The 25,747-nt window shown below is 37.5% G+C and overlaps 1 protein-coding gene across 3 annotated transcripts in view; it reads right to left on the bottom strand.

Moving 5' to 3' along the window:
• LOC122792986 (diacylglycerol kinase beta-like) overlaps positions 1-25,747 on the bottom strand; it is a 4,078,579-nt gene that overhangs the window by 687,161 nt on the left and 3,365,671 nt on the right. For all 3 annotated transcript variants that reach the window (XM_044060599.1, XM_044060600.1, XM_044060601.1), the window contains one exon: positions 3,113-3,203. In XM_044060599.1, coding sequence (XP_043916534.1) covers positions 3,113-3,203 — 91 coding nt within the window. The remainder of the gene's footprint in view (positions 1-3,112; positions 3,204-25,747) is intronic.

The raw sequence follows: 25,747 nt of genomic DNA, 5'->3' as shown, positions 1-25,747 counted from the left end.
AACAGATTATGGTGGTTTGGGCACGTGTAGAAAAGCAGAAGACAATTTGGTGAGGAAGATTTGGGACAGACAGGAAGAAGGTAAGAGGAAGCGAGGATGTCCAGAAAAGAGGTGGATAGTGTGTGTGAAAGAAGATTTGTGACAATCAGGCATGAGTGTTGAAGAAGGCAGGATTGTGGCACTGAATCAAGAGAGTTGCCGACAGTTAACATGATACCCCGACCCCGTGTAGAAAAATCGGAAAAAGGGGGATGGTGATGATGATGACTAAGTGTGCAAAGTCAGGTACGGCCAAATTGAGGTTCAGCTTTGGTCACTGCCATAAAGGTATTATGAAAGGTTTGATGAATGGTCAAGGGAAAGAGCAAATGAGTGAATAAACAATGCTAGAAAAATAATGCTATGGCTTACAGCTTTTAATCGTAGTCCATGAGCAGCGTGTAACATTGAAAGAGGTAAAAAAGTCTAATGAAACAGGATGTTAAGAGAGTATATTCTTAAAATTGTATATGTCTAGAACAAAATGGTTTAAACTATGTAAGTGTAATGTTCACAAAAATGCAGCAAAGAGAGAGAACAACTAAAGGTAATATGCCACGCTAGGTAGGGATGAGTCAGTAGTGTTATGGAGAGGAAGAAGACAAAAAGAAAGAAAGAAAGAAAAAGAAAGAAATAGTTGGGTGACATGTTACAAGGAATACAGGATGAGGGCAAGTACAGAAACAAATCATACAGAGATGGACAGGAGAATTAAATAAACCTAAGAAAATAGTTGTGTTCCATTTAGAGAAATGGATATGTAGGAAAATTGACTGAAATTATGCTTTAATACTAGATGAGACAGAAGTCTCAGGGCCTCTGTTTTGGAAGTGACAAGACCACTAGTCCAGTTTAATCTTGCCTTGCTTTATTAAGCAGGAAACAGTAATTCTTTAGCTCAGTCATGAAAATATAGTGAGATTAGTTAAGTATTGTTTTTCTTTGTCTTGGGCTGCCACGGTGGTGCAGCGGTTAGCATTGTCACCTCACAGCAAGAGGTTATCCGGTTCGATGCTCGGCTGGGGTGCCTTCTGTGCAGAGTCTGCATGTCCTCCCTGTGGTCACATGGGTTTCCCCCGGGTGCTTCAGTTTCCTCCAACATCCCAACGACATGCTGTAGGTGGATTGGACAGAGTAGTCATGCTGAATTGGGTAAGAACTGTTACGCTTCATCCTCTAATAACTGATTTAACAGGTTCTTGAATAGTTTTGTATCATACTATGCTGCCAGGCACAAAAACAATGTTAAGTTGGCATCTGCATGTGGCACATGTCTTACATCTATTCCTTGGGTATCTCAGATCAAGGGATTGGCAGAAGAAAATAGATTAGTTAGTGTCTTATTTATATAGATTTACCAGATGATCACTGAAACCAGGGCAAAACAATCATCAGGATGGCAGTTACTTCATTATGCATATATGAACATGACCACACAAGAATCCAAGCAAGTATGACCCTGAGAAGAAGGAAATGAATATCCACACTGAGACAGGATAAAGATGATTCCTGAAGTTCTTTCAAGTAATTCTTCTTGCCTTCCCTACCATTGACTGTACATCTGTTTCTTAGGTCTCTGTAGTACTTCATATCTGCCTGAGATCTGCTGTGAGTGTAGCTTTTCATAGGTTCATACATAAATACTACCTTATCAGTCTGCAAAGTATTACAAGCTTAGCCAGCAACCAGAAGTCAAAATCAAACCCTGCACCTTGTAACTCTGAAGTAAAGACTTTAATCATTATGTCAATACCTTATCCTTATAAGTCATACTGATTATGTTGGGAATTATCCATTTATGTAAGATGGCTTTCATCCTGAAGTCTTTGTTAAATATCAGCATAATAAACTGTTAGGGAAATGTTACTGAAGTGATGAAGGATGCCATCTTTGTTTTTTTTTTTTTTTTTTTTTTTTTCAGATTACCAGCAAGAAACCCAAATCAAGGGAGTTTACCAGAAACTGGCGAAGATTACTTAATTATTTTTGGAGAAATCAGAGACTAATGGCACTGATTTGTACACAGCTTGTCTTGCAACATCATAATATTTGCATTCCTTTTTCGGACAGGTAGATTTACATTAGAAGCATCCAATAAACATTACACAGAACCGATACCTGGCACAGCTGTTCATTTGTTTAGAGATGGCTCAGAATAGTTGTAGCATTACAATAGCTTTCCTTGGAGATTTTATCAAATTATTGGGTGGGGGGGGGGGGGTTCAAGTCAATGCAGACTTCATCCTTGTCATAAGGTAAGACATTTGCCAAGGTTTTGATAAAAACAGAAAAAACAGGAAGAAAAAAGTTTCCTAATAGCTCTGTGGCAAAATATAGTACACCCTAGAATGCGGATTATTCCTAATATGAAAATATCAAAAATCTCCACTATTGAAGAAAGAAAGGGAATATTTTATGATGAGATGGATGGCATAATGTATGACTTGAAATTTAATTTATGTACTCTGGGTCCAGATACAGTACCTATAAGACAAAACTGTTTCCAGATGGCATTTGATCAGAGTAATGGGCTAAAAGGTTTCTTAACAAACAATAATTATATACCCTGCTCCATACACTATGAATAAATGTGTGGATTGTTATTATTTTACATTTCTACTACATCACATTTCTAAGCATCATAAAGTAGGTTGCTAGCAGCAGAAAAGAATACTGCAATATATGCTTTCTGTCAGCTGGTTAGAGAAGAAAATAAAACACAAGGTAAACTTTCTTTGCCATGATCTAATTAAAGGCCGTTGAATGGCGGGCTCACAGAGCATGCTCCAACAAAAGCATCATTGGGATGACTTTCTGGGGCTTCTGGAGTGCAGCTGCAGTCAAACTATTAATTCCTCAAACAGATGTCTTGCATTACTGAAATAAATTGTTTTAAATATGATTTTAAGCTTGACAGAAACTAAAAGCAGTTTTGACAGTTTGTCATAGCAGTCCTCCTGTTCCTTTTACCGACTTTGTAAAAGCTTGACATTTTCTGACCTAGTGAAAAAAATGTCATTTCTTTGGTTTAAGTTTCAGGTCATAAATGTGAACAAAGATATAAAACATGTACCTCCACTTCCAAGTATTCATATAATTTCTTGCAAGTTGCTGAAAAGGTTTCAGTTGTTCCAAACTCGAAATACCACAGTTTGTTTTTCATTCTAGAAAAGACACAAGAGGTGCATGTCAGGATTTGCATGCTTAAGTCTCCCTTTCAGAAATATGCCCATCCTGGCCTGTAGAAAACAAATGCATGACTTGGATCAAGCCACTGTCTTTTGTCCCTTTGTCTATAGTATTTTGTTTTGCAAATTCCTTCCATTATATCAGACTTAGGCGTCTCTTTCCCTAGTCCCCAAATTAAAAATTGTGTTTAGTATCTTCCCTTATATAAACATACGTGCATTTTTTAAAATAAAAATAATCATAAAGAGTGGCAGATGCTAGACAGTAGAACACACATGAGTTAACCATGTGCACAGTAAAAAGCCATAAAATATCTGCGAGTCATGTAATATTTGTAGCTGCACATAACTTTTTCTTATTGTTAATTAACAACATGTACATAATGGTTCGAAACAAAAGACAGATGTGCTCTTCATATAATTACATCATCTGTTTTTTTCTTCTGAATGTATTTTATTTACCTAATGTACAGTAACAATTTGGGCTTTGTAGCCACAGAAAGCACTTCTGTTCTTGAGATACCAAACAGAATTAAGAGTCGAAACAACAATGAAATACACATACAGAAATATGACAGTACATGACTGTTTGCAAAATATAAAAGCGAAAAGGAAGTGATGCCAGTGTGTGGTGGTTCCAGCCAGAAACCAGTGCAGTGGTGTGTTAATCTGAATGAATACAGCTGTTTTTGAAAATGTGCAGGAAATCGCTTCATGAGGCAATAATGTAGAAATGGCAGCACATGTATGTATATAGAGAGTTAATTACATTTTTGCTATTAACTAGAGCAACTAATTTTCTACACGAACAATTAAAAGCTGAATAATGTCAAAGACGTTTGGAGCATGCCACAAGTACCATAAATGGAAGTTCTAAGACAGAACAGCATTTACTATATCTATATACATTACCCAGTCACACTACAGGTTTAGCATACTTATTTTCAGCAACAGCAGTACAAAATAGGTTTATAGCAAATTATAGCTGATTACTAAGCAGTCCCTGTAATAGTTATGCTACCTAAGTCACACATCAGTTGATGGCTTTTATCGGTACAGGTTTGCAGCATTGTTATTTTAGCAATACAGGCTGTATATGAAAGCAAAAACTAACCATGCTTGAGTAAGCAATAATTTTAATGACCTCATAAGATTTTCTGAGTGTTTCTTTTTTTCACCTGTCAATGTCTTCTAGTTTTAAAGGCATATTTTGCACTAGTACATCATATATTATTATACATTTTGTGGATTATTTATGCTGACTCTTTGAAGGACAGCAATTCCATTTACCTCTCTTGTACTCTGCTAACTTTCTAATTTCATTTTTCTGCCAGCCATGCCTCTTACAGTAAGAACTCTGGACAAAGCCAAAAGTAATGGGAAGACAAAAGCCCAAAATCAGGGGCAAAAATCCAAAATTGTTCTTATCAGCTTATAAAGTTGTTAGAATAATAGCATGCATTTTCTGAAGGATATAAAGTCTGAAACTCCAATGTTTGCAATCATTTAGTGACTTCAGTTCTAAATAATTTGCTTGAAAGCCACACATTTTATGAAGATCACACCAATAAATATGAAGGCAAAAATCTAAATTTACTGTGAAATTCTGGACAATTGAGAGCTATGCAGCCAACTACCAATGTCAACATTCATAGCACCCATGTAGTACCACCAAGTGACCGACACTCTGCTAGTGTTACTCTTCTTTCACAACCCACCTTTTGCTTCACATTTGAATGCCAAACCTTTTTTGCTTTGCTTGGGGTCCTTAGAACCTCACAAAGACACAGACATGCACCCCATGCATATATAAGGATTAGTCAAATGTTGCCATAATTGACACTCCAGTAATCAACAATGTTCCATTGACAACACCTTCAGCTACAACTCCACATTAGTGAATCACAACCTTTTTGTGAAAGAAAACCTAACCGTTTCTTTTTGTGGTAAGGCATACTATAGCTAACCTGTCTTAGATAGCTGTGTATGAAAAATTAAAAAATTTCTTTATCACTCATTACAATTCTTAATCAATGACATCCTTAGATTAAAAAATCACTGTCATTTCATAAGCTGTGTTTGACAACATCTGTAGATGAAATTGGGGCTCTATCACACACCCTTAACATATATATATATATATATATATATATATATATATATATATATATATATATGGGTCTACTTTGTTTCATTGAAAACTCATTTCACTGAATTTCAATTCACCCTGACCAAATTGCTGAAAGCTGAAATTACTGAAAACTCATTTCACCGAATGTCATTTTACTGAACTGAAATACTGGCACGGTGCGGCAAGTAAAAGGTATATACCATTTTCCCCACTGTAGTGCAATCCTGGAGTTAGTATATATAGTTGGGGGGTGTGGAGGGTGCAGTCCCCTACTTAGTTTGGGTATATATTGTCTTCTGGAAAGGGTTAGTCATTTGTGTTATAAGTATTCATGTCTATGGTTTAAAATGTATTGTTTAGAAGCTTTCAGTGAAATATAATATAAAACCAAACTATGTGAATGGCTGTGCCCCCCACACCTCCCCTAACTATATATACTAACTCCAGGATCGCAGTCCAGTGGGGAAAAGGGCATATACCTTTTACTTGCTTTACAGTACTCTACACAGTGCCAGTACTTCACTTCAGTGAAATGAGATTTGGTGAAATGAGTTTTCAGTATTGAGCTTTCAGATTTTGTCAAGGTGAACCGAAATTCTGTGGAATGAGTTTTCAATGAAACAAAGTAAACCCATACATATGTATATATATATATATATATATATATATATATATATATATATATATATATATATATGGTTCCCTATCAGAAGCCTGAAACACTATAACAAAATCCTGAAACCAAAAGCCTGAAAATTCAAAATCCTGAAAACACAAAATGGACATACTGACGTAATTGTGGCTTTGCTATTGTTAGCCCTGTGGTGTTAGGTTATGCGTTGGGTTCAGGTGAGTGTGCGGTTGGTTTTATGTTAGGGTTAGGGGCGGTTTAAGTGAGTTAGGGTTAGGGCGCAGGTTAGGCATGTATGCAATAGTGACAAATATTGGGGTTAGGGGCGGTTTAAGTGAGTTAGGGTTAGGGCGCGGGTCAGGTGAGTGTGCGGTATTGACGGACCTTAGGGTTAGGGTTAGGGTCAGGGTCAGTTGTTAGATATTAGTGTCTTTATAGTGACATATTAGCATTATTTGTGTTTTCAGGATTTTGAGTTTCAGGATTTTGGGTTTTCGGGATTTTGAATTTTCAGGCTTTTGGTTTCAGGATTTTGATTTTCAAGCTTATAGTGTTTCAGGCTTCTGATAGGGAACTATATATATATATATATATATATATATATATATATATATATATATATATATATATATATATATATATATATATATATATATATATATATATATATATATATATATATATATATATATATATATCTGTGTCCATATCTGCACAGCTGTAGCCAAAGGGAAATACCTACATGCATGTTATACATGATGATGCATGATTTGACAAGCAGTTGACCCTTATAACCAATCAGTGAAACTGAAAATATACACACACACACTTACACTCTCATACATGCATGCTTGCACATGTATAGTCTAGCAATGATCATATTCATCTGGCCATTTAAATAAGCAAAATTCATATTGGGGTGGCTGTTAAAAGAAAACAGAGTAACATTTTGGGATGTTATGAAGACCAGAGGGCCTCCTCAACCCTACAAGGTCTGTTAATAAAATTATGTGTCTTTAATAATTTGTGGAAAAAATGACCTTTCCATCATTTTTGTACATGACACGATTTGAACAAACCCAGAATATATAATTTCTTAACATCTTCCATACACTATATATGAGTTCCCATCTCGTGAATTTGCCTGCATGTGCCATTTCACAAACTCACTGTGAAGAAGTATTTTCAGACAAAACTACCCACTAGAAATGGTATAATTCTTAAGATGGAAACTCAGAAATAGTGTACTGGCAATTTGATGTGTAAATATTAAGGCATGGAGGGGTTATGAGCATTCATTTTAAGAGAAAAAGGGAAACAAAAGTTTGCCTTTTTACATTTAGCATGATGAAGGAGATGAGAATATTATGTGCTTAAAATGAGGATCTGTGCAACCGCAGTATATTTCTTACTCTTCTTAATATTTAGTGAGTGCAGAATTATTAATATTATTATTAGTCCTATAAATAAAGAGCCAGTGATTAACTTGTTAAAGAGACAAAAGCCCATTGTAACTGACAAAGAACCTTAGTCTCTGAGCAGTCCGTTGATCTAGTTCTGTCCAGTTTCCATAACAACAACACAGATCATTGAAGAAGACCAGAGGAGGTTTTCAGCCAGCAGGATTTGTTGATTCATTTCTTTAATCATTAGCTATACTTGAAAGTGAGAGACCCTAAAGATGTGGAAGTAGGTTAAGAAAAATCTGAGCTATGAATTAATTATTCTGGAAAGAATGATGTTCAGCATTTCTTAAAAACAGGAAAATGGGGAAGTAGCAATGCTTGTTTGGGGCTGGAAAACAGACAGATGACTGAATTTCCTTGCTTGCTGCTGATTTTCTTATAAACAACTTCAGCAATCAATGCCCACGGTATGCACCCTCATAAAATACTACTAAGTACTCACAAAATACCATGGAGTCATTTTTAGTATGAACTGCAGAAAAGATATTTCATGCACTTATAGCTTAAATAGGGTCCTCCCCAGTGCTTATCTCAATTCCTATTTTTGTATACCTTTCTGTGGCTGGAGATGGAGATGTTTGAATTAAAGTACAGAACACATATACCACAAAAGATGGAAAGACTTATGGAAATATACTACACAAAAAGATATGGACGTTTATATTAAACTACTTAACATATACTCCAGAACAGATGCAAGGACTATTACAGCCAAAAGCAGAACCTGGTGAAAATTCTCCATAGATGATATATATTTTTTTTTTTTTGGAAAAGTAAGATGTTGCTCAAGCCGTCAGCTAAATACAGAGGCATATATGAGACCACCAGCCTAAACTGGTAACTGCTCACATAACTATAGATGTTTGTGTTAACAGGCCTTGGATGAGGACATGTACAGTAAAGTTATAGGAACCCCAATGAAACCTCAAGCAATAAATAAATGCAAATCCTGCTATAAGATAGCCAGATTTGCCTCCACCCACCCCTCTAGATCTCATCACTGTACATCCCTATGCCAACTAAACTGGTTGGAACTACCTAACCCTCAGTCAACTTACACTAGCCTATGCCACCCTACACCACCCAGGAAGCTGTCCAGCTATAAGCAACCTTGTTCATTTATTTATTTATTTTATATTTGTTGACCGGGATAGTCCGACTGGATATATGTCCAAACTCTATCATCCATACTCGTCCATGCTCAAGTACCAGAGCACTAAGATCCTCCAATAAACCTCTCTTGAAAGTTACTAAATCTAAGAATAGACACAGAAATTCCTTATTGTCTAGCTGCATTTCCAAAGCCTGGAACAGCATCCCACATAACATAATCAGCACAAATAACATTGCCAAATTCAAATCACTACTAAAGGATCACCTATACAACACCTGGCTCTGCTCCTGTCTCAAGCCCCCTATCCCCCCCATCTCTGCCTGCCTTCCTATCCCAATTTCTCCTTATTTCTTTCCTATTTTCTGTGCTCCCACTGCATCTGCAAACTCCTTTCATTATACTTATACTGTGTCAGTAACTCTATTAATTACCAAAAGGTATTATTTATTCTCCCATATGTAACTGTTTTTCTACTTGCTGTATAACTATTGCATATGGTGCAAATGTATATTGTATGTTCTGTTGGTTATATTGTGGAGGTTTTCTCCCCAGTTCTCCACTTAAAACAGGCCTTTTTTAGTCCAGTCAGACATTCCCAGTAAACAAATGGAAATAAATAAATAAATAAACAAAATATGAAATAATTTACATACTGAACACAAATGTCTGTAATTTCATATGGGCAAAATCTCTAAATGCCAGTATTTGTTTGAGGGGGAGGGGCAACAAGCTCACTCCACACACCCAAAACATACATATATACATTATACATATGGGTCCACTTCAAAACATCAAAGTACCAGAATATCAAATCCCACTTAATTGAGACAACTTTGCCTAATCTTCAGTACATCAAACTCCCAGAACAGTGGAAATCAACCCCGGGGAAAAAGAACCACTTGGCCACCATGGTGAACCTTTCCTTTCCCCACTGTAGTACAATCTTGGATTTGGTATATTTAGTTAGTGGGGGTTGTGGGGTGCATAGCCCTTCATGAGAGAGGTTAGTTTTACCCTACTGTTGATGTGTTTTTGCAATAGTCATGCTGCTTAGTATGAGAGGATCAGACATTTGCTTGGCTGAGGAGCCAATGGTGCGAAGCTACCATCTGTGAGATTATGACTGAATGCCTCTAAATCAGAATCCCACCTAAACATAATGATACCCCAGGGATAGCCGGCCGTAAGGTCAGCAAGGAGTGCCGCTCATCACTGGGTCGGAGCATGGACAGAGGGGGATGGCCTCTCTCCAGCAGTGTACCGCATGTTGGGGAACCAGGTGCTAACTCATTCACAGACGACCTGATAATCGGTCAGGGTTTCATACATAGCAGAGCAGCAAAAAGCTGCAATCTATTGAAAGTCAGCCCTCGAGCCAAGCTTTTGTCGCAGTAATCACTCAGCTTTCACTATCGCTTAGAAACAAGTCAAACATAAACTGCACCTTCTGCTATAACAGTTCCACCTTCATATGATCCTGCTGCTCTCTCCTGGTTGAATGCCTTGATATTGTACTTTTCTTCTTTGACTACCTGACATTGTAGTTTTCATTGTAAATCTCATGAAAATGTAAAATCATTGTTATACTTTTTTGTATTGTTAAGACAGTTTCTTTTCTTCTATTTTTGTATTTTTTTGTATTTTCTTTGGTGATTCTAGTGAATGCTCATTCAGTTAGGTTATGCCTCAAAATGGTTATTTTTGATCCTGGTGAATAAATATATATATATAAATGAACAAATAAATAAAATAAAATAAAATAAAAGAAAAGAAATACATGTCCTGTCATTCTGTGTTGGTGTTGTACTTTAATGGTCTTGGATGGCCTATAATATGACTGAGCAATTCTGCTCTTCTGATGCAGTCATCTCCCTCAGACACACTGCCAGTATAGATCATCTCCTTGACAAGCTTATATTAAATCTTTTTTTCTGATTTTCAGCAAAGTTTAAAGCAATACACAGTAGTTGTTCCTAACTCATTGATTCTCAAGGAAATGCTGCAAGCATTTCAGAACATTACAATTAATTACTTATCAAATAATGTATAGATGCGATGGAATATGGGTGAACTGAACAGAAATGTCACAGAAAACATTAAGAAATGCTTCGCTGCTCTCTGATAGAGCAGTTACTATTTGCACAGAGTGCTCAGTTTTCATAACTTTTTTCTCTCTTGCAATACAAAACTGTCTTTCGGCTTTTCCCGGTTAGGGGTTGCTACAGCGGAACTCCGGTCTGCTAATGATTGGCAGTAGATTTTTACGTGCTGGCTTGCCAGGCCTAACGCACAACCTTCAATGAAGGAATGCCCATTCACACATGTCGACACACAGAAGACGCTCTAACTGTGAATCGAACGTGCAACGTCTAACTGTGAGGCGACAACGCTACCGCAGCACCACCACCACAGTACTAATAAAGACAATTGTTATGTAATATGTGATTCTGTGAATGCTAATGCCTTCCTCACACAAAATTCAGCAAAGAAAGATATTACTAAAAAATGTCAGCATTTTGTTTAGAGGAACATCGTGTGTTACCAGTACGTGAAAGTAATTTTAAGTTATTTTCTTAAATAACAGTATACTGTATTGCTCAGAAACATCTAATTGTAAAGCAAAAACTCAATGAGACCAAGGGAAAAACACGTGATGGTCACTGCTCATGCCTTTATTTTGAATGTTGCAGTATTACTGAGGCAGGACAAACTAAAAGATTCTTGTCATTTGTCAAGTAAGAGTGAAATAATTTTATTTCTTTCTTCTACTGTCATCTTGTCTTTTTTCTTTTATTTCCCAAATGTATGACAGATGTCAAAATACATGATGTACTACCTAATATATCAAGGAAAAAAGAATGTTTTCTATTTCTCTGTAATTTAATGCCTATATTAATGTCTTATAATTAAGTCTGAAGTGTCATGAGCAGTAATTTAGTTACACTCTGTACTCTTCATGGACAGAGTTAATTATTCCCTTTATTTCCTTATTTCATGTGGGACATAAGGTTTCTTGGAGGTAAAATTGCTGGCATCCTAAGTATTATGTTGGTGCTGAGAAGAATAAGTCTCATAGGAGCTTCTTTGGAATGCTGCTATTTTAGGATTTTTTTAAATAATCACAAGTAGTGTTGTAAAATACTTGAGGAAAACAGCTCTTTACAAGAAGCAGTCTTTGGACTGTATAATGTAATGTGAATGAATGTTTAAAGGAACTTTGAACATTAGAACAAACATCAAATTAATTATTTTATAAATTATGGATAAACACATTTTAGAGATATGAACATGCAAAATTTCCTCTGACTTACATGGTGTTGATAAGTGCACAATGAAAAACGAGGTATGAATCTCCAGACAAACATGTTTAAGACTACACTATAAAAAGTGGCGTGAGACCAGACTCAATGCAAAATGACTTATGCAGGCCATCCAATGTGCATTTTTGAAAATAAGTATTTAGTATCATGGATATCATAACGTTTAAAAGTTACACTACTTACAATGTTATGGACATCTGTTTGGGAATGGATGCCAACAATTAAAATGGTTTCCCTGAGCCGGATGGTTTGACAATGCCGGTGACTATCGTCCTTTAAGAGGGAGGAGGCAATTTTATTCCTGCTCTGTGATAGTTGGCTATTAGAGGCCTGTTGGCAGTACTGAGACTAAACCAAAAGGACACTTATTTACCCAAATGCCTGTTAAGCATTTGGATGTGTGTATACGCATAGATGTATTTGCATATGTACATCTGAGTGTGTGTGCATGTATTTGCACATGTGCATCTGTATAGGTGCATACATTTTTTTTGTGTGTGTTTGTATGTGTATGTGTGTTGGGGTAACTTCCATGGTTCATGTAGGCACGCCTTTTTCATTATGGACCTTGCAAAGTATTACCTTGAAAGGCTTTACTTTTATAAATCATTTTGAATAGGCTGTATACCCATTTGTTTACCTTTTTAAGTGCTGAATTTAAAAGCTTTGAATTTGCTGCTCTTCTCATTCAACAAAATATTAGCACCTCTCTCACTGTTTTAATGGTTACATTACAATAACGTTTATTTACCACTAATCCATACATCCATACATCCATCCACAAACCCTTTTTCCCATTTGTTCACATGTGGGTGAGGTGTCACTTCACTAGTGACAATCATCCAAGGCAGTGCTTACACCACACACTTGCACATATACTTACAGCAATGGCCAGTTTAGAATGTCCAGTCCACCTACCGTATGTCTTTAGAATGTGGAAGGAAATCAGACACGCAGAGAAAACCCACACAGACAATGGCAGGTCATGATGACTCCACACAGTGGGTACCCCAGCTGAGAACTGGACCAGACAACCTCAAGCTGTGAGGTGACAATGCTACCCATTGCACCCCTGTCCTGACACTTTAGACACAACTAATAATAACAACTAAATGAGCCTTTTGGAATGGTGATGCCAACATCTAATGCAGTATTTCAGGCAAACTGACTGCAGGTAAGCAGTAATTAATAAACTGGGTCAGAAAACTGAAATAAAGAAGAAAAGAATAATCCAAAATTAATTCGCCCCTCTTATCTTCACTGTATACTTATAGCTGATTTTGTCAGGCTCAGATGTCATTCATATCCAAATGCATTTCGCAGCAGGTCTGCCCACCTGCTGGTGTGAATTTTGGTTCTAGGTGAAGCTCACTGCTGATGTGATACAATGACCACTTGTACAAAATGGGAAAATGGGGGTGGATGTACCTATTGTGACAAATTTTGGAATATTCCACTTACTAACACCTGTCAATTTCCACTGCCTCAGAATGCTTTGCCTACTGGTATCTGTTCCTTGCCCCAGAATAAAAATTTTAGAAGGCAACGTTCTTTCATATTCTCATAAATGGGTTTCGCCACGCAAGTAGAATTCTTAAGGTTAACAACTACTTAAGAACTCAAGAGTCATCATTTCACATTCTAGTATGATTAAGCAAAACTGCAAATGATTGAAATAAGTATTCATGCTTAGTGGCTCATATTTGATTAGACAAAGTTTCCCTTTCAAATAATGCCTTTTTTAGTGTGTGTGTGTGTGTGTGTGTGTGTGTGTGTGTGTGTGTGTGTGTGTGTGTGTGTGTGTGTGTGTGTGTGTGTGCATAGCTATCTCTCTCTCTGTAGATACAGAGGATATGAACAGGTCACAAATCATAACCAGGTTATGTCTTTTAGACATAGTTGCCGAGACATTCACCTTGAGAGTGAAGCTCTGTGTACTACCAGTTACCGAACAAAAGTATAGGAACCCATACTGTTTTTCTACCTTTCAAAGCTTTTTTAAGGCTGGTAATAGGCTTAGTGCTTTGAAACAAACAGCTAGAAAAGAATGAAGAGCTTTTGTTAGTAAATATTGAAGAATGAAGTTTTAACAGTTTATTTTAAAGCTGTTTTACCTTATGTCACTGTTCCTTGCTATCCGGCACTGCCCCTTGTGTATCCCTTTTGTGAGACCAAATCTTAACAATACCTATGGATGGTTAACAAAAACTTTTTAAGCAGCATCTTTCTGAAGTCAAAAAGATGCTTAACAAATGCATGCTTCTCAACTTCTTAGCTCAAGAAATCTGGATAAAGTCTAAAATTATAGGGACAGAGACTAAATTTTGCTCTTATAAACTTAAAACATTGCTAGAATAACTGGAATTGTGTTATCATGCACTTTTTTGAAGGTTATAAAGTCTGAAACTCAAATGTATGTCATTATTTAGTGACTTCAGTCCACAGTGATTTGCCAGAAAACCACAAATTTTATGAGACACAGACCAAAAAATATGAGGCAAAAATCTATGCATTATGTGAAAATCTGGACACTTGACAGATATGCAAGCTTGTCTTTTTCCCTAAAATATCAGAGTATAAGCAAGGTGCTGCATGCACTACACAGATATATGGAACACATTCAAGGTGCTGCATGCACTACATAGATATATGGAACATGTTCAAGGTGCTGGATGCACTACACAGATATAGGGAATACATTCAAGGTGCTGCATGCACTACACAGATACATGGAATACATTCAAGGTGCTGCAGGCACTACAAAGATATATGGAATACATTCAAGGTGCTGCATGCGCTACACAGATATATGGAACACATTCAAGGTGCTGCATGCACTACATAGATATATGGAACACATTCAAGGTGCTGCATGCAGTACACAGATAAATGGAATACATTCAAGGTGCTGCATGCACTACGTAGATATATGGAATACATTCAAGTTGCTGCATGCACTACATAGATATATGGAATTCATTCAAGGTGCTGCATGCACTACACAGATATATGGAACACATTCAAGGTGCTGCATGCACTACATAGATATATGGAACACATTCAAGGTGCTGCATGCAGCACACAGATAAATGGAATACATTCAAGGTGCTGCATGCACTACATAGATATATGGAATACATTCAAGTTGCTGCATGCACTACATAGATATATAGATGGATAATGGAGTACATTCAAGGTGCTTGCATACTCTTATTTTGAGTGCCACAACCACTATGTGCATGACCACTTAGGTTATGTAGTGAGGTTGCAGAAATGTATCTGGTTGAGACTTTGCACTTTTCACCACTGTTTGATGTCATAGTATACAAAATATGCAAGGGTGTGTGGGGTAGAGTGCAGTCTTCAACATGGAGGGTGCAAAAACATTGATTTGTTTTATTTGCTTTTTTTCCTTCAAAACAGTATTCTTTTGCTTGAAAAGCAGTGAAGAAAGAATGTTTTACCTCCCTTCAGTGCTATACACTCTGACAGTCATTTAATTTAGAGATTCAGGGCCTTAGGATTTGCAGCAAAGGTTGCCTTTTTTGCACTGCATTGTAGTTTATATATATATATATATATATATATATATATATATATATACACACACACACATATATATATATATATATATATATATTGTAATGAATTTCACTGGTCAGGACTCAATGAGTAGTTTATGATTGGTTGCATGTTAAACATCAAACTCTATACACCATATATATATGTTTGACAGTTAATGCAGTTAAGGCTCTGAGCTGTTAACTGAAGCCAAGAGCACAAGGTTCAATTCCTTCCACCTCCACTTGCCTACTTTTATGACTCTGAGAAGTCACCTAAAAAGACAGCGCTTCTTAGTTGCCCCACATAAATAGAACACTTTGCCAAGTGAGTTTACCTGGTTAACAGGTAATATATGAATTGATTTCAACAATTGGCTAAGTTTCTGGTGTCATTCTAAGGGGATCCGATATCTGTCTGCCTGGGATGACATGACTGACAGACCTCGATGCTTTGCCAGAGATGGCCTGCATCTGTCACCCCTGTGCTTCCGGATACTGGCCAAGGCTCTTGCCATCCCTATAGTGCCTGTTTTAGATGGTGTTCCAAAGACCAAATTACCACTGTAACAGCTACAAACAAATGCAATTTGAGGGTTATGCTGCTCAACGCTGGAAGTTTAAATCTCAAAATGCACTCGCTCGAAGTACTCCTTAAAATGGAGAACATCGACATTTGTGCTATAACAGAAACATGGTTCAAGGCAGCAGAAAGCACTCCTGCACTACCAGGCTACACCTCATTGCACACCTTTCAGCCCCAGAACTTGGACCAAAGCTCCAAAGGTGGTGGTGTTTCCATACTCATAAAGGATGCACACACCTCCAGACTGGTAGCACAACATAACGCATCTGAGATACTTCAGGTGTAGCTAACATTGGGTTAGACAGTGATTCAAGTCATAGCCTGCTATAGATCCCCAACCATGTCCCAAGATTCACAGTCCACATTCCTAAGCACCCTGGAGAATATTAGGGTCCAACCTAACACTCTCATACTGGGCGATTTCAACTACCCCTCCATTAACTGGGCAAACTACTCATGTACCAATACACTTGCCCAACGCTTTCTGGAATTCATTAATTCCAATGCCCTGGACCAGCTTGTTCTTACCCCAACTAAAGGTAGCAACATCTTTGACCTGGTCATTGCTAACATGGGCGACCATTGCTCTACACCAATAGTCAAGTCCTCCCTGCTTAGATCCGATAACAAGTTAATCACCTTGGAAATCCACATCCCTCCCACCCCCCAACAAAGGTAACCACCATGAAAAACTTCTCCAAAGCTAACTTTGGGCTCCTAAAAATAGAGGTGGGTAACTTCACGGCATCCATACAAATGGATAATAGTTGCATGACCACCAAATCATACACCAATGCACTGTATGAACGTGCACAAATGCATGGATCTCACCATACCCAATAGAACTAAGATGCTCTCCTCAAAAAACAGGAAGCCAGTCTGGTGGCCCCTGCCATAAACAAACTATAGAGCAGAAGGAGGAAACTGACGCAGAATAAAGTGAAGTCCTAAGAGTGGAAAAACTCCCTTATCAGCCTCAACAAAAGGCTGAAATCCCTCATCAAATCCTCTAAAGCTAGCTATGAAAACAGAATTGCAGCAGATAGTAAAGACAACCACAAGGCCTTCTATAGTTATGTAAAGAATCTCCATGGCAATACACAGATTTACTCTGAGCTACTGCACAATGGTAACTCCTATACTGAGCCAACAGATATTGCAAATATACTAGTGGATAGATTCAGTGCTAACTTTACCTCCTTGTCCCCCAAAGGACAAATCACAATACCAGTAGATTGCCAAGCACCCAGTATTACTGCTGCATAGGTTAAAACAGCACTGTCCAAGGCCAAAAATACAGCTTCTATGGGACCTGACAGTATCCCTGGCTGTGTTCTACATGAACTACAGAGTGAATTGGCACCTCACCTGTGTGCCGTGGTCAATCACAGCCTCACCTCAGGCTTTGTCCCAACTGAATGGTGCACTGCTACAGTCATCCCTCTCCACAAAGAAGGAGTGACTATAGACCCCGGGAACTATTGCCCCATTAGCCTGATGAGTCTGTTATGCAAAACTATGTAACTCATCATCATGGACCTAATAAACAAGGATCTAGGGAATCTCCAGACTCTGAATCCTACACAGTTTGGTTTTGTGAAGGGTAGATCATGCCTGCTCAACTTGGTTGACTTCTTTGAATCAGTCACCAGAGCTGTGGATGAAGGTAAGGTGGTTCATACAGCCTACCTTGATCTGGCCAAGGCCTTTGATACCATTCCCCACTCAGGAATCATAGAAAAACTTAGTAAGCTAGGCATCAACCTCTATATCACTAGGTGGGTTGCAAACTGGCTCACAGATAGAATCCACAGTGTAAAAGTATCTGACTCCAAATCAGACTGCCGACCAGTCACGAGTGGAGTCCCACAAGGTTTGTCCTGGGTCCTCTCCTGTTTTGTATCTACTTCTCTGAAGTCCAGGCCAACATGAAGGGACTCTGGCTGACAAAGTTCGCAGATGCCTGCAAGATGAGAGCTATTATTAACTCCACATGTTATGCTGACATCCTACAGAAAGGCTTCAATGAGACCAATGACTGGTGTCAGAATCATGACCTTAAGCTCAATGCCAAAAAATGTGTCTTCATCCTCTTTGGGAAAAACCCGGTTCCCTTGAATTACCACATTGATGGTAGTCCACTGAACACAAAAGGTGATATAAGAGATCTGGGAACACAGGTTGACAGTAACCTCTCTTTTGACCACCATGTTGTCACTGTGGTCAGAAAGTCCTTCTACATGGCACATCTCATTACTAAGGGTTTTGCATCCAGGAAGAAAGAGGTCATTGTCTCCCTCTACTCTTTCCTCATTAAGCCAATCATGGAGTACAATGCCTCATTTGGCATGTACCTCACTAGACACCTGCAACAACCTGGAGAGGTCGCAAAAGTACCTCACATAGGGGATCCTAGGCCTTAAACACTTGTCCTAAATGGAAAGACAAAAAACTCCAACTATTCTCTGTCTCATATTGCCTACTTAGAGGCAATCTCTGCTTGACTTACAAAGCCATGTCTGACCCTGCTTTGTTAGAAATGCTACATCTAAAGAAATCCCAATCCCTCCATAACACACGTGCCAGAGACCTCAACCTCATTACCACAATCAACAGAACAGGGTTCCTATTAGAACTCCAAATGCTTGAAATGTTGAATGTCATATGGTCGACACCATATGATCGAAATTTCAAGAGTTCGAAGGTTAAGCGTAATGGCGCCGTTTGGTGCAGAATGGGAGAATTTCCCTTTTCTGCACTGAAGTGCAATCTTGTAGCTGGTATATTTAAGTGGGGGGGGGGGTGCAGGGGGTTAAGGTAAGTTTTTTTTTTTTTTTTTTTATTATATATTGGAACTTTTAAACTTCGATCATATGTTGTCAAACATACAGGACTCAAAGTTTAGAAAGTTTGAATATATAATATATACCCACAGAACATGCTGGAAGGACAGGTTCATAACCTAGAGACTGCCTATGGAATAGACTTCCCATACATGTCAAGCAACGCACCTCACTGGCCCTCTTCAAGAGAAATCTTGATGAGTGGATGGGAAATAGAAAATTCACTCTGGGGATCACTCCAGTGGCTCTACTCGACAGAGGCACAAGGAACTAAGGTTGGGTGGCACAGTGCCAGGGTAATCCTATGGACTAGGCTTGTAAAGGCTCCAGGACTTATATATATATATATATATATATATATATATATATATATATATATATAAATATAGATGTACATCACGAAGGGGGCAAATACTATTCCCTGGGATGCCGTCTCCCTATCCCAACTTGTCAAGCTGATATGTTATACCATTTTTTTATATTTATGAGGTGTTTCTCTTTTCCCCATGGATGTGTAACCATGGAGTTGGTGTATATAAGGAAGGGGACATAGGAGCTTGCCCAACTAGGTTGGTGTGGGGTGAATTACTCCCCCCTACAAAAGATTCAGCAGGTATACTGTTTAACGTGTTTTCACTCATCTCTCTATATCTATCTATCTCTCTATCTATCTATCTATCTATCTATCTATCTAGCTAGCTAGCTATCAAACTATCTATCTTTTTCACTACTCACTCAGTGTATTATGATTTATGATGATTATCCCACTAAGGCAACAAGGGTGGCTGAGGTCGTGCAGCAGTTAACATTGCAGCCTCACAGCAAGAGGTTCTCTGCTTCAATTCTTGGCTGGGGTGCCTGCTGTGCAGAGTCTGCATGTCCTCCCTGTGGTCACGTGGGTTTCCTCCAGGTGCTCCGGTTTCTTCCCACATCCCAAAGACATGCTGTAGGTGGATTGGACACTCTAAATTGGCCCTAGGCGTGAGTCCGTGCATGTGCGTGCCTTCTGTGGAAGGTTGGGCGCCAGGCTGGCAACTTGATACCATAAAACTCTATTGCCAATCATGAGCGGACAGTTGATCTACTGTGGTGACCCCTTACCAGGAAAAGCCAAATGAAGAAGAAGAAGATTCCACTAAGGCAACAAAGTGTTTTAAAATGGCTGCTGTTGACTGAAATTATTTGTCATTTTGTATATGTTAGGCACCTTATATACAGTAGCTTTAATATCTCAGAATGAATGAGATGGCAGTTAAGCAAACTTTCACTGAAACTTAGGACTCATATAGTGTAAAGTAAAAACACCACTTTTGATATCAGGAGCTACTCTAAGCTACTGTTGGTAAAGGAAAACAGCTTAAGGTTGTACATTTCTTTTTCCATATTACCATTTTGTAAACTAGTTGTCTTCAATTCAGAATTGCAGCAAGCTATGCGGGCAGAACAGAATTTCCTATGCCAAACAGAAATCCCCACATGGTTCAGTATTATCCACAGGCATTTCTATTTAAGGTAATATCTGCAACAATCTCTTGAATATATCCTGGAGTTGCCTCTGGGCATCTTCCCGGAAGATTATGCATGGTATACCTCTTGTGAGAGGTGTTTGGGGGCATCCATACCGTATGAGTAAACGGTCTCAATCTACTTTTCTCATTCTGGAGAATCAGTGGTTTTACAAGAGTCTCTATTAGAACCGTGAAAGACCTATTCAACGAATACGTAATCATCGACACCTATTACGCCAGCTGCGAATACACCGAATGCCCTAAACTACGAAATTCAAAATCTCAAACTGTCATAGTTGTCCAACCCTACCACATGCTACATACTACCCATACAAAATAAATAAACCTCATACATACACTAACCAAAACCCTACCTTACATACATTACTATCTATGCACGTACCTTAACCCGCACCCTAACCCCAAGGTCCGTACCTATCGCACACTTACCTTACGGAGCTATACCACAGAAGGGCCAACCATGACGATTCGACATTTCAAATTTTATGGAAATCCTTTGTTTCCAGTAACAGCTCTGTGTGATATTATTTAAGTCAGGCAACTGATAGAGTTTTACAATCATGTGTGGTAGCTATACATTCACATACAAAAGGCACAAATTATTAATAAAATGAACATGACATGAAATGGCAACAAGGCCACTTCTGAGAACAGTTTATATTGAGCACTATCACTCAATGAAGTATGAAGATCTTTTAAATGCTGTGTAACATTATTTAAATTCATTGCCAGCTGTGGCTTTGTTGATGGAACTTCTAGAATGGTTGTTAAAATTTGTTTTTCATTTTCAAAGCACTTCTAATTTATGTATCAGGGGTAAGGGTGTAAGGTCTCTTGTACCCCGTGTATGCATGTTTATTCATGTCAGGTATATTTGCACCCCACTGATTTTTTTCCTTAAGAATATCTTTTTATATACATGTTAAACATATGACTGAGTCTTTCTATGCGTGTAACCCTCAAGAACTTCTTGATTTTATTGATTTGATTCATGAGAATAAAATTTGGCTAACTTTAACTAGAATAGTGTATCAAAGTAAAAACAGTTACTTGGATCTAAAATTGGTGGGAAGTAAACAAAATGCAATTTGTTCAGTTTTGTAAAAGAAACAGCTAATTTTGTATACACCCATGTTGCTTAAAAACAACAATTTTCATTTGACACGATACTATATTTTGAATACAGTGCTTATGCAAATGAAATTATGTATTTTCTTATGGAAAATTAGTACATTATATTAATTGATTACTTACTGAAAAATCGTTTAAAATCAAATACGAGTATCGTGTTAATAATGGAAGAGAGTGAAAGTCTTTGCCTTATGTATCGCTGAAAGAATTGTTGATTGCATTTGATGTGGAAGTAGTACGTAAGCCATACTACAGTGGTGATTAAAAAGAGAATAGTGAACATTTGTGTAACAGTGTTAACAAGAATTTTAGCAAAGCATTTGTCAAACATTTATTGTATTCCCTCTTGGATATACTCATGACTCCACTACCTTTACACAACTGGCCCATTTATCCCACTGGGAGTTTGAGCCAGACACCTATGATCTTGTTGAAAGTTCTATGACCCATTCATTCCTGCCTGGGGTGTCTCATGAGCTCATTAATTCCTCCTGCATTGAGAGTTGTATGGCAGAGAGCCAGCTTCCAGGACAAGTGTGGCAGCCTGTCCCTCCTCCATTGGAGCAGATTCTCCCCTAAGGAAGCTTTCCGAACTCTCTTACTGCTGGTTGCCACAAGGAGCATGCCTCTGCATACTTACTTGTCTACTGCAGATGCACATGAACAGCGTATACACATAAACTCATGTTTCATGGCTGCAGCAGCTCATGCTGTGTCACTGAAGTGGTATGCCATCACCACAGGATGGGCCAATAAGCAACAGTTTCTCACTCATATCTTCCCCTGTCAGCTCCACAATGTGCCAGAGCTACTAATCAAATTCACATCTCCTGGACTGTAGCCAAGGCATTAAACCTCAATGTCACAAGAGCTGTCTTTTATCAGTTTTTTTCTGTTGTTTGTGTGCCTCATATTTTTATCAAAGATTTTTATGAGGCACACACAGGAAGTCTTTATACATTTAAATTTAAAGAACTTGACATGAGCAATGGAACATATTAAGAAATACTTAGATTAGCTTGAGGCTGAATTAATCTAAAATGTGACAGTTTGTCATCAACTGGAATTAGCATTGATGCACGTTTAAAAAAATAATTGATTTATTATTGTGAAGGATAATGTGCTTATTGTCAATATTATTTAAACTGTGGCTTCAAAAGTGCATGAGCTTTGTTTATAATAAAACTTAATGTCAACAGTTTTACATAAATAATGAAAAAAAAGTGAATAAAAGGTTCATAGATACATACTAGATAATAATAATCACCTGACTAAAATCAATAACACTTTACATGTTGCACAACCCTGTTCCTCCAGATAACCAAATGTTTGTCACTTGACAGTTATCTATCCTGATTCCCAGTTTCAACACCTTTCTTTTTCATATATCCACTGGCTGCCTCATTTGGCCCAACTGTCTTTGACAGTTTCACATTTCCAGTTGCTAATGAATGTTTATATCCAAACTTCAAATCACAGAATATTTTGCATCAAATATATTTCCGAAGATCAATGGTTGTATTTGAACTTGGACTTCCTTGATATCACTATGGTATTTCACATGGCGGATCATGGGATTTTGATTGACTATCTTAACATTTACTATGGTTTCTCTGGAATATTGCTCAGCTGGTCGTATTCCTTTTTTGGGTCAGTCAGATATGAATGTACCAGGATTAAATTATTTTGGTAGCTTCCCTCTGGAATAAGAGATGTTACAGAGCTCAGCCTTGCAACCATCGTTTATCACATTGTATTTGCTGCTCCTGAGGAAGATTAGAGAGAGAGGGAATGTTTTATTATTCTTATATTGATAGTAGTTGGCTTTACTGTTCTTCAATACAGAGTCTATGCCAGATTTTACATCAGCAAAGGACTGTCTGGGGTTGATTCTTATTTGGTAATCTGTGAATTTCTGAAAACTCAACCCAGTAAAACACCAAGCTGGTAACTGTTCATGTCATTTTACATCCATACATCCTTGTTCTTCTTTCTTTCTTTATCCCTTATTACCTACGGGAGGACTTGGTTGGAATCTGGCTAAAATCCATGATATCCATGATTTTTCTTGATAACTATCACTGAAGGTCCATGTGTCCATTCATCAAAATGTAATATTTCCAGTTGAAAAATGTTTCATGTATGTGGGACTTTCCTTCTAGGGACCTTGCTTCAGCATTCATGCCTTCATATTACATTATTTTACTTAGATTACTGCAGTGTTCTTTACCAAAGGTTCTTAAATGGTGACGTAGCATGTCTGCAAGGAGTGTAGAATTCCATGGTGAGGTTATTAGATACTATTTTACTCCTGTATTGTGGACTGTGCACTAGATTGTGGTGCCAGCCAGATCAGATTTTAACATATTGCTATTTATTTATGGTGCCCAACATAACATGGCTCATACTTACTTGAAAGAGCCAATGCTGTGACCAAGCCCCAGGGAATGTTCCAATGACCTGGCTCAAATGCTGCAGTTCTTTGGATACTTGGTGCCAGCTACCATGTCTGGTTTGTGTTGTGACTTGAAGGCCTTCCTTCCTTTAAAAGATCCCTAGGCTATCATCTTTTTAGAAGAGCATACTTAAATCCAAATACATTTGCTATTTTAAAATTTTATATCCTTTTAAATAGTGTTTTATTATGCTTTGACCCTGTCTTTTAAGTTTTAAGCTGTTTATTTGAAATATTCTGTCTAGAAATACTAAATGTTTTTGCTATAAAATGTAAAATGCTTAGAAAATAAACATTTAATACTACAAGCAAGCATATAATTAAATTCAATGTGCAACAGAATTAGTATGTATCTCTGATATTATTGGATTATATGATTCTTTTTTATATGTTTGCACATAATTCTATCCAATATTTTCAGTATTTCTTTTTAACGGTTTGAAATGCATTCTTGTCTAACTGTTTCGGATGCATTTTCAGGCTTCACTGTTTCAAGTCTTTTTACCTCCATATTACCAACAGCTATTTGATGGCATTGTTTATTTTCATATTTCTCTTCAGTAACATGCAAATTATTTTATTTATTTATTTTATTTTATTTTACATTTGTTAACCTGGCTAGTCTAGTTGGATATATGTCCATTTTCAGTAGAGGCCCGGGGAGAAAAGCTGCAAGCATGAACAGTGAGAAAGTTAACAATATATAAACATGTGAAGGATTACAATACAATCTAGTATTAGTCTTAAAAAGGGAATTAGTGATAGATTTTTGCACTACAACAGTTAACAATTTATAAACATACAAGACTATAGTAGAGAATAGAATTAGTCTAAAAAAGTTATAATAATACATTTCAAATTATAGCAGGTTAAGTAAAGATTTTACAGTAGTTCATTATTCAACACACAGTAAAGGTATGTGCATGTCTCAGGTAGGGAGGAGTGCACAGGTGTTATACACATCGTTCAAAGTAGGGGAAGTAATAAGAATTGTAAAGTTAGGTTAAAGGGGTAGGGAAAAGGGGTGAATAGTAGCTTTGAGACAGATATCAGTCTGGGTTATTGCATGGGCAAAGCCAATGAGTTTTTAGATGTTCCTTAAGGTGTTTCTTAAAAAGAGAAGTAGAGGCAAGTGTGGATAATTCTGTGGGAATCTGGTTCCAGATTTTTCCTGCAGTGTTTGAAAAGAGTGAATCCCAGGCTTTGTTATTAGCTTTATTTGAGGAAACTAGAAGCTTATTTGCAGAGCGTAGTGTGGAAAGATTTGTATATGGTGTAATTAAATTAGTAAGGATAGGGGTGTTGTTAGGGTAGTATAGGATTTTTTGTGTAATAAGTAATTGTTGATAGAGTATATGTTTTTTTAACTCTAGCCAACCTAGTTGTTGGAGGTTAATGCAGTGGTGAGTTTTAAAGGGGGAGCTTGTGATAAATCTAGCTATGCTATTATAACAGATGGAGAGTTTCAAGAGATTATTTTTGGACAGGTTGGTATATATGACTGAGGCATAGAAAAGGGTAGAAATGAGGTGGGTTTGGCAATAGTTTTCTTAGCAGAAGGGGTAAGGAAGGCTTTGATCCTATAGAGGGTACCAAGTTTTTTATTAACATACTTTATAGTGGAGTTGATGTGTTTGTCATAGATGAGATGATTATCAATAGTTACACCTAGAAGGCGAGTAGTAGTTTCTGGGGTAATGTTAGTACCATTGTTGGAGGTTATATTGAAGTATGGAGTAGGTGATTTGTGAGTA

This window comes from Protopterus annectens, chromosome 2.part0 (genome assembly GCF_019279795.1).
Source record: "Protopterus annectens isolate FY-2018-M chromosome 2.part0, PAN1.0, whole genome shotgun sequence".
Classification (NCBI taxonomy): Eukaryota; Metazoa; Chordata; order Ceratodontiformes; family Protopteridae; genus Protopterus; species Protopterus annectens.
This window is presented reverse-complemented; position numbering and strand designations above follow the sequence as displayed.